Source organism: Neofelis nebulosa, chromosome 1 (genome assembly GCF_028018385.1).
Source record: "Neofelis nebulosa isolate mNeoNeb1 chromosome 1, mNeoNeb1.pri, whole genome shotgun sequence".
In the NCBI taxonomy this organism is placed as follows: domain Eukaryota; kingdom Metazoa; phylum Chordata; class Mammalia; order Carnivora; family Felidae; genus Neofelis; species Neofelis nebulosa.
Window position 1 is genome coordinate 222,104,910 of NC_080782.1, and position 10,028 is coordinate 222,114,937.

The following is a 10,028-nucleotide window of genomic DNA, read 5'->3' on the forward strand; positions in this document are numbered from 1 at the left end:
AGACAGACACTTCTCACTTCCTTAGGGCCTGTGCATACATTCTGAGAATATTTTAAATTTCAGTGGAGTATATATTTTTATTCATAATATTCTGAATGAGAGCACTATGTTTTTAATATGATTTTTGTGAGCTCCTAAGTTATATTTTAAAATTGCATTTATAGGCTAGATTTTTTTCCTCTTTGGGCACATATCTCCAGTTTTATCATTTTGTATTATTTTATCTAATAATCATTTACTTTGTGCCATAAATACTTCCAAGTACTTTACAAATGCTAACTCTTTTAATCTGCCTAACAGCCCAGTGAGGTAGATATTACCCCAGCTTTCAGACAAAGACACTGAGTCCCTGCGAGACTTAGTAATTTGTCCAGCTCACACAGCTGATGAGTATTCGAGCTGGGCTTTAGGGCTTCATAGGGCTTGCTCCTCACCACAGTACCCTCTTAAGGCTTAGGGGCCATATATTCTAAAACAATAGGGGCAAGCCTACCATTACAAGAAATTTGTTAAAGGCGTGCCTGGGTAGCTCAGTTAAGCCTCCAACTCTTGATTTTGGCTGAGGTCATGATATCACAGTTTGTGAGATCAAGGCCCGAGTTGGGCTTGGTGCTGACAGTATGGAGCCTGCTTGGGATTCTCGCTCTCTCCTCCTCTCTGCCCCCTACTCATGCTCTCTCAAATCTGATTTTGAGCAAGGTCCATAGGTATTTTATTGTTTGAGACTAGAAAGGAATATATAAATGTTTTTGTACCATCTTCTTTTTATATTTGATTTGTGAAACTCGTGGGCTGCAATAGTTTCACTTTGTTTTTACCTTCCTAAAGAGTTCATTTAATTATGACTTCCATAATGACCTCAAATAACCACTAAACAGACTGTTATTAGCAGAGCTACAAGACTGAACAAAAAGGAGTCAAGTTCCTGCTGCATTTTTTTTTTTTTAATGTTTATTTTTGAGAGAGAGAGAGAGAGAGAGATGGAGCATGAGCTGGGGAGGGGCAGAGAGAGACAAAATCTGAAGCAGGCTCCAGGCTCCGAGCTGTCAGCACAGAGCCTGACTTGGGCTCGAACTCAGGAGCTGAGATCCTGCCCTGAGCCAAAGTCGGACGCTTAACCGACTGAGCCACCCAGGCACCCCACCCTTTTTTTATGTTTATTAATCACATTACTGTGAGATCATGACCTCAGCCAAAATCAAGAGTCAGAGGCTCAACCAACTGAGCTACCCAGGCACCCCAAGTTCCTGCTATATCTTAAAGTTTGCAAAAATACTGATCTTGTATTAGTAGAACCAATGAATAGAGACTCACTAAAATCATTTTTGTCATTATCAAGTATCAGGTGAATTTCTATGGATTTTTTAAATTGAATTTAAACATTCAGTTGGTAGAGTGCCTATCATACATAAGACATCTTGTCAGGTGTAGTAAGACTAGGAAGAGACACAGGACATGGACTAAGCCTCAGAAAACCTATCACCTTGTTGAAGGACCAGAAAGGCCAGATTAGAAGCATGTGGCATGATGGGAGCAGGAAGGGATTCACATGAAACTGGCTTGGCCTTGAGTTGATAATTGTTGAAACTAGGTGAGGGGTGGGGGCCATGACGTTCATCATCTCTCTAACACTTTTATACATGTTTGAAATTCTTCATAATAAAAAAAGAAATGAAAGTGCTCAGATACTGGAATTCAAAGGGTGAGGAGATTAATTTTGCATGGGCAAATGGTGGATTTCCAGGAAGATTGCTTGGAAGAGGTGGAAACTGGTGTAAGACGAGAAGAATTCATAGGTTCCCTTAGGCAACAGGGACCCTGCCTCCTGAGGGTCAGCACAATAAGGAAAGGAAGGGAGACGTAGCTGGAGGTTAAGGAGGAAGAAAGCCTGGGGAAAAAATGGGGCCTGAGCAGCTCCTCAAAACTCACTCCATTTCTTCTTCATAGTGTGCTCTGCTGCTTTCTTCTCTTCCAGTGCATTGATCCATTCTAGATTCGTGCAGTTCAGCCCTAAGTTCTGGGGGAGAGATCTGTTGAGTTAGAAAACTACTTTTCCCAAAATTAATGCATGCAATTTTGTGCTTTTGTTGAAAATCAGAACTTTGTGTAGTCAGATGAAAATTTATCTTAGACATGGGATCTCTAGATATCTTTATACAGTAAAATCCCAGTGACTACTATATATGAACTACTTATTCAAAATATTTCACACACGCCCCTTTGGAGAGCGTACTCGAGGGCTGAGAACGCAAAAGACATCTGACAGAGGCCCCGTCTGCACTTGATGAGCGTCAGTAACTTACACAGGTGTGGACAGTATTTTTCTGTAACAAATATTTAGGGTAAAGTCATCATGAAAAATAGGTTAGTTCCTTTTTAAAATCATAGGAAAATTGGCATATTTTAAAAGCGTAAATAAAAATATTAACAATTCTTTGAAATTGCCTGTTTTCAGAGTGTTCTGCCAACAACATGCTGCACTGAAAGACACTCATGATGGTACGTCTCTAAAATTTAGTACTGTGTGTTTAAAGAAAGGTATACATTTAGGTAAAACATGGAAATCTGATTTACTAGCCTTACTGAATTAAATAAGTTTTTGAGTTAAGTTTTTACCTATTTATAAAATTGCCAGTCTCTTTGTGCAGTGTGCAATGTTAATGGACTAACTTTTCTTCTGTGCACCTTTCAGGAAAGTCTCTGTATGGTATTTCCCCTTCTCACTACAAGCAGAAGACCAACCGAGGATATGGTAAAAAGCTTTGACGTTTGCGACTGCTTCTCTTCTAAACGAGTATCAGAATTTTCAGTAGATAACATTGATAAATTGCTGCATGTTCCCTGAATTTTTCTCAAGATTCGTGGTTAGCATTTCAGTTCTAATTAAGGAAAAGTGGGCCCTGGCTAACTGAAGTTATGGGATGTACATTCATTCATGAATGGCCTCTGTGTACTCCTGACCAGCAATGTCTTATCAGCACTAAATCTGGAATGCTCACTGTGGACCAGAGTCAGGACCTCTTTGGAAAGGCTTAGTTCCATGTTATAGCAATTGAATTTTTTTTGGTAGTAAACAACACTCTCTAAACAATGTTCATTTTTCAGTCATTACCCTTTTATCAGAAAGTACTATCAGGGGCGCCTGGGTGGCTCAGTTGGTTAAGTGCCTCAGTGATTTTGGCTGAGGTCATGATCTTACAGTTAGTGAGATTGAGCCCCACGTTGGGCTCTGTACTGACAGCAAGGAACCTGCTTGGGATTCTCTCTCTCCCTCCCTTTCTGTCCCTTCCCTGTTCACGCAGGTGTGCTTGTTCTCTCTCAAAATAATTATTTAAAAAAAAAAATTACAGGTACTTGGGTGGCTCAGTTGGTTAAGCATCCAACTTTGGCTCACGTCATGATCTCGCAGTTCGTGAGTTCGAGCCCTGCGTCAGGCTCTGTGCTGACAGCTCAGAGCCTGGAGCCTGCTTCAGATTCTGTGTCTGCCTCTCTCTCTGCCCCTCCCTTGCTCATGCTCTGTCTCAAAAATAAAACATTAAAAAAAATTTTTTAAAAGAAATTACTATTAAAAATATAGCTGTTGACCAATGTTTATTTTTAAAAAAACGTTTAAAGTTTATTTTGATAGAGAGTACAAGTGGGGGAGGGGCAGAGAGAATCCCAAGCAGGCTCCACACCAGTGTGAGGCTCAAACCCCCAAATCGTGAGATCATGTCCTGAGATGAAGTGGGAGGCTAACCAACTGAGCCACCCAGGTGCCCCCATCAGTGTTTATTGATAGGGAAAGGTAACAATGTATTAGTTTTATTTTTAAAGAAATTTAAAAAATCAATAGTTTTGAAAAGCAGATGAAAACACTGTTATGAATCCTCTCCCCAGAGGGAACTATCAGTTTCATTTGTATTCCTCTAAAAATTTCCTGTATATACGAAATATAGTAGTAACTATATTTTCTTTTCACCCACTGTATTTTAGAGATCCTTCCATGTCCATACAAATACACATACCTTGGTTTTAAAAGGCAGCATGTTATTCCAGTGTATCAGTTGCATAGCTGACTTACAACTGAACTAGTTTCTGCATAATAGACACTTAGGTTATTTCCATTTTCTTTTGAGAGTGAGCTAGAGCACACATGTGGGCAGGGGAGAGGCAGAGACAGAGAATCTTAAGCAGGCTCCATGCTCAGTGCCAAGCCCGATGCCAGGCTCAGTCCCACAACCCTGGTATCATGGCCTGAGCCAAGATCAAGAGTTGGATGCTCAACGGACTGGGTCATCCAAGCACCCTTTTTTCCATAATTTTCTATCACATTAAATAATGTAGTTAACATTTTTTTCCATTCATCGTTGTGCCTTTATGAACCGTACCATTTCGAAAACTTCATGTAGATTGCTGGGTCCAAGAGTATAAACAATGAAGCTGTGGTAACAATGGGCTAATTACCTTCCAAAGAGGCTGTAATACCAGCAGTACACCATTATCCCAATCCCTCCAAACATTATATATTAAACACCTTCATCCTTGTCAGTCTGGTAGGAGAACTATTTTGCATGTCTTCACTTAGGAGTAAAGGTGAATGTATCCCCCTATCTTTTCATCAATTATATTTGTTTTCCTGTGATCCAGTCTCTTTGATGAACTCTTCCTAGAGGGTCCCCCCCTTTGCCCATTTTTCTGCTTTTTTTATATTGATTTATATTTAGATTTTAAAAATTGGTACTTTATCATATGTGTTGCAAACATTTAGTGTAAGTCCACCATATCTTTCGACTTTGTAATAACTTTTAGCATACAGGAGTTTTATATTTTATGTAGTCAAGCATCTATCTTTTCCTTTTTGGATTCTGGTTTCTACATGATTCATATTTTCAACTGATTTTTCAGGACTGAAAAGAAAAAGAGGAAGAAAGAAACGCCTCTCAACAGGCGTTCCTGTACAGGTAATTTGACTTCATTTTATTATAGCTTTCAGTTTCTTTACACAAAATCCTTGTTTTAACAGTTCTAAACAGAAGTTCTACATATCAGGTGATATGGTACCAGAAACATAAGGTGATTGTAAAAGAAAAGTTGGCTGTGTCTTGGGTATCCTAGCACATGACCTGCAGGAGATGACAGGTCCCATGGCTCCTGTAACACAGGCCCTGGGACCACATCAGTGAGAGTGTCTAAGTGCACCGTGCACTTATGGTCTTAATGTGGGCAAGGTGCAGCAAAGCATCCTTACCTAGCCAAGTATTTCTCAGTTGCACGATCCACACTTGACCTAACTTATAACTCATAATTTTCTGCATTACTATTATGTGTAAAGTGTATGAAGTATTTTGGGAACTTGAAAGTTTTTTATGTATCAGCTCATATGAGCTAGCAACCTTTCACCTCTTGTTGTTTATACAACAGGAACTAGTCACAACTCTTGATGTTTTGTTATACAAAAATACATTTGATGTTTACATGTAAACTATCAATGAATATGGGGCATGATTTTCACCATGGGCATATTGATGAATTACATGCAACAAAACATTGGTTTTCATTTTACGCAACATTAAATGCCAACAGTAAGTGTAATCTTGATTCTTCTCTCCCTCTAGCCATCTGAAACAATGACACTCAATAGATTCATACAAGAAATGAAGGAAGAGGACAGCAGACACACAGGTTTGCTATAAATTTTGTAACAAATATGACTTACAATACTTATAACAATGAAGACTCATTTTTTTCAAAATTGGTATCACTTTATTCTTCTGGACTTGTGGTAATTGTTAGAATAGGAACCTTTTATCGTAGCTGCCCACTCTATCATAAGGCCAGCAGATCAAAGTAATCTTAGGTAGGGATGGTCCATTGTTCTTAGTACAAAGAAAGGATATACTTCCTGATCTAGAAGCCAGGGTTACCTGAGCTCAGAATCCAGTGACACGCTGCCCCTTGCACTGTACCCTCCACTCCCCCCAGGAAGCTGAAGCCAGTAATGACAGGTTCCTGTCAAGGAAACATAGACATTCCATCATGACAGGAGGCTATCAAAGATTTGAAACTAAATTTTAGAAAATCCTCTTGATTCACAGAATTAGTTGTAACATTCATTGTTTCAGCTAGGGAAAAAAATGAGGTATGGTGAAAATTACGATTAAAAGACAAAGGTGCTGTATTTATTATCTTACTAATTGTGCTCCTCCATCACTAGGCAAGGTCTGCAAAAGTGACCACATAGGGATTGATGATAGCAGCCCTGAGACTATTTCCTTCTAAAATGTGTTTCTTATTTTTAGATGCAATTAGATCAAGTGTGAAAACTGATTTTCTTAAGAAATGTAAGAAAGTGGGGCTTCTTGATGATTTATTTGAAGAAATATTAGACAAACTTCATTTGATTCAAGAAAGACTCATGGATGAGACTGCTTCCGAATCAGGTATTGAAATAGCAACATTTCTACATGTAGAGGCTTCCCACAAACCTACCTGTAAAACAAAACAAAAAGTGCACCTTTTCCTTCTGTGTGGTTTCTTTTTCTTTGCCTTATCTCATTCTTTGATACAATTCAATGCTTCAGATCTCTAGAGATCCTGTTTATAATAAATCAGTAGGATGTGGGTAATTCAGAAACTTATGCAGTCAAAAGCACCCTGATGCCCTGAAAGTTTCGATGTACTTTCCAGAAGTGCGTAGCTGAGAGTGACCCCCCCCCCTCAACAGGATAGGTATGTTCAGAACCACACGCAGTCATACAGCCAACAACTTGTTGCCAACATCTGAAAATGGCATTTAGTTTTGATTTGACTCAAATTCTATTCCTTACATCTCTGTTTATAATGTTAACTCAAAATTCACTGAAGGAAAAGTAAGGCTTTGATGTTTCATTTAGTTAGATGTGACCTTTTGTAAAAAAGCTGTCTGGGAAGCCAAAGTTCCATTTGTATACGCAGTGTATAGCCACTTTGCCTTCTTAGAACCTACACCGTGAGCTTCTAAACTTCGTGATAAATGGAGTTATCTTACAAGGAAAAGCTCGACAAGTCTAGACTCCAGGCAACAATGTAAAGTATATGATTATCTGAGAGGGATTATTTTCAACACGACAAAATCAAAAAGTGAAATTATGAAGACCTTTCCAAAAGCTCACTCATGACATTCTTTCATTCATTTCTTTACTTTAGACCAAGCACTTCTCAAACTTGAACTTGCCTCTCAGAATCCCTGCAGGGCTTGTTAAAACACGTACCTGGGCCTCACCCAGCCACGAATTTGCATTTCTAACACGTCCCCAGGGGATACTGCTGCTTCAGCAGTCTGATTCTGACAGATACCACAGTTCCCAGTGCTTGGCTGCTCTGGTTACTTTTCCTTATTTGGGGTTACTTTGTAAGGTGTTTCTGCCTACATAAATTATTTAAATTAAAACTGAAAATGTTTTTCTCCCTACAGACTATGAAGAAATTGGGACTTCACTTTTTGACAGTAGATTGTTTGAAGACACATTTGTAAATTTTCAAACAGGTACGTGAGTTATAACTGAGCAGCACAGTTTGTAAATATATATATTAAAGTAATACACTACTATGCAGCAGATAAAAATCCTATTTCAGAAGAATTTTGTCTTATTAAATGAAAAAGCCCATTGCAAAGCATTATGACCCCTCACTCACACATACAACAGAAAAAGTGCACCCAAATGGAAACCATCGTTCTCTGTAAGTGGCTGGACAGTGCCACATTACATTTTCCACATATACACAGTATCTTAGTAATCAGTAAAAACTCCATTTTTTGTTTCTACTTTTTTAAATGATTGCAAAATGGGAGGTATTCGGTCCCCTTATTCAGGACTCAGCAGGAACTGGTGAGGCAGCAAGGCTGTAATAAACTCCATGGCTGCTTGACTCCCTCCCTGGACTTAATGTGTACAAATTTTAATTCTCTTGGTATTAATCTTCAAATCTAACTAGGGAAGGAGGGTTGTAATTCATTTATTCTCAAGTTTCAAGAAAAAAAGATGAGCAAGAAAAAAGTCAAGAAACTTTTGAAAAAGAAGAAAGCCTGGAGGGGGCAGAGACTTAAATGGTTGCTATTTTACAGAAAGGTTTTATTGAATCATTATATTGTATACCTGAAACTGATATGACATTGTATGTTAATAATACATCAACCATTTACTGAGTAGGTCCTTGTACCATTAACATGCTTTCAAAACTGACTAAATTTCCACTTACTGATGAGTCTGATCAACCTCTCTCTCAAGCTGCCCCACACAGCTGGACAGGCTGGGCACTGCACATCCTGGCCAGAGTGGGAGACACACATTCGCACAGAATTTGGTGTAAATAGCTCCCCCTAAAGTTGTACACTGTGCCCTACACTCCATTCAAATTCTGTATTACATTTTTAATCAGAAAAACCAGCATATCCTTTAATAGTCTCTTGAGAATGCATACTGCTAATGTGAGTATCCACATATTTTTTAAAGCAGCCTTTAAAAAAATTTTTTAAGCCTAATTTTGTAGGAGACTTTCATACAAAAGTTACATTTCTAGCACCTGTTACTACTTGCACAGGTTGAGAGTATACACATTACAGTGTAGTATTTGGGAGGTGTGGGGCACCAAGAGGAGGCGTTATTTGGAATTGCATTAGAACTTAAAAGGCCTAACTTTTGACATCTCATCTTGCTTAATTTAGCCTAATGTTCAAGAAAGTTAACTACAGGTATTCTAGAGAAAGATTATGTATGTGTGCGTTTTAATATTCTTCAACTTCTAAGTTTTCAAAAAATGACATTGTCACTGAGTAATATTGTTATTTACAGAGCCTGTTTCCACAATAAAAGCCTTCCTATTCCTAAAATCAAAAGCTTTTACATAACATTAAAAATTGGATGCAATTTTATAAATGATTTGCCCTCAACCTTGCTATTCTACACACATGCTCTCTCCACTTAACAGATATAGTGTAGCATGAAGATAATACAGTCTCTGCTTTTGAGTTCTCAAAGATATACAATAGGGAGTCAAGCTCTAAAGATGTACTGACCAGCTGTATGTGATAAATACTAGAATTCTATCCTGAATTAGAAGAGGAAGAAAAGGCATATAAGAACCAGGCCCTCTGCACAGCACTGTGCACTACTGTGCACTTGCATGTAAAAGGGGCTAGAAATAGTCCATTGTTTATAAAACTACCAACCTGAAATCATTTCATTTCTTATCACAGCAATAGAGAATAAAATTGATCAATGTGAAGAAAGGCAGAAGCAACTAAAGGAAGAGATCGAAGGACTTCAGGACTTAAAAAAAACCTTGCGGTCTCTTCAAGAAGATAGAGAACTTAGGTCAAGTTCTACTTCAGTATCTTCCGGGTCTTCTAAGGATTACTATTTCCTGGGCCAGGCATGAGGCTCAGCTGCAAGCAGGCTGCCAACGGAAGATCTAACCTGTGGAAGCCACACATCTTTAGACCTACACCTCTCAGGTCTCTCTGGTCCTCAAACTTCAATCCTCATCAACTCTTACCTGTCCCTACATTTCATGCCTGACTGGGTATTTACTGCCTCCCTCTTATCATCTCACTTCTGTTCTCCAACAAAATGTTTCTCAGATTCTACTTGAGTAAATTAGATTATACCTCCCATCTCTCCCACCCTCTGCCCTGAAAGTCCGATGGTGGCTTCATGCTGGTGCATTGCCTCCCATGCTTCCCCCACTCCAGTGATCTAAGTTGACTTCAATAACATACAAGATGCTCCTGGAAGTAAAGGCTCCCCCCAGGGCCTTTGCTTGTCCTGCTGTGAAGCCTTAACTACTCTGTTTCCTTTCTCTGCCTGTTCTGCCTGCAGATCTCATTACACCAGATCTACCCCTTCTTCCCTCTGAGATCACTTCCCAAGGTAACCCATTGTATCTTACATCCCACCATTAGGGTATAAATTCTGAGGGCAAAATCTCACTATTCCTGTGATTTGCTCTCAACACATTCCCAGCACCTATGATGCTCAATAAATGCATAAACTGTTATTATCCTTTGA

At 38.9% G+C, this 10,028-nt stretch overlaps 1 protein-coding gene across 3 annotated transcripts in view; it reads left to right on the plus strand.

Moving 5' to 3' along the window:
- The window catches only part of SETDB2 (SET domain bifurcated histone lysine methyltransferase 2), an 89,374-nt gene extending 79,346 nt beyond the window's left edge, over nucleotides 1–10,028 (plus strand). For 2 of the 3 annotated variants that reach the window (XM_058685887.1, XM_058685873.1), the window contains 7 exons: nucleotides 2,456–2,499; nucleotides 2,693–2,752; nucleotides 4,888–4,943; nucleotides 5,598–5,664; nucleotides 6,282–6,422; nucleotides 7,436–7,507; nucleotides 9,218–10,028. In XM_058685887.1, coding sequence (XP_058541870.1) covers nucleotides 2,456–2,499; nucleotides 2,693–2,752; nucleotides 4,888–4,943; nucleotides 5,598–5,664; nucleotides 6,282–6,422; nucleotides 7,436–7,507; nucleotides 9,218–9,399 — 622 coding nt within the window. In that variant the 3' untranslated portion in view covers nucleotides 9,400–10,028. The remainder of the gene's footprint in view (nucleotides 1–2,455; nucleotides 2,500–2,692; nucleotides 2,753–4,887; nucleotides 4,944–5,597; nucleotides 5,665–6,281; nucleotides 6,423–7,435; nucleotides 7,508–9,217) is intronic. The other variant, XM_058685882.1, reaches the window with a different exon arrangement.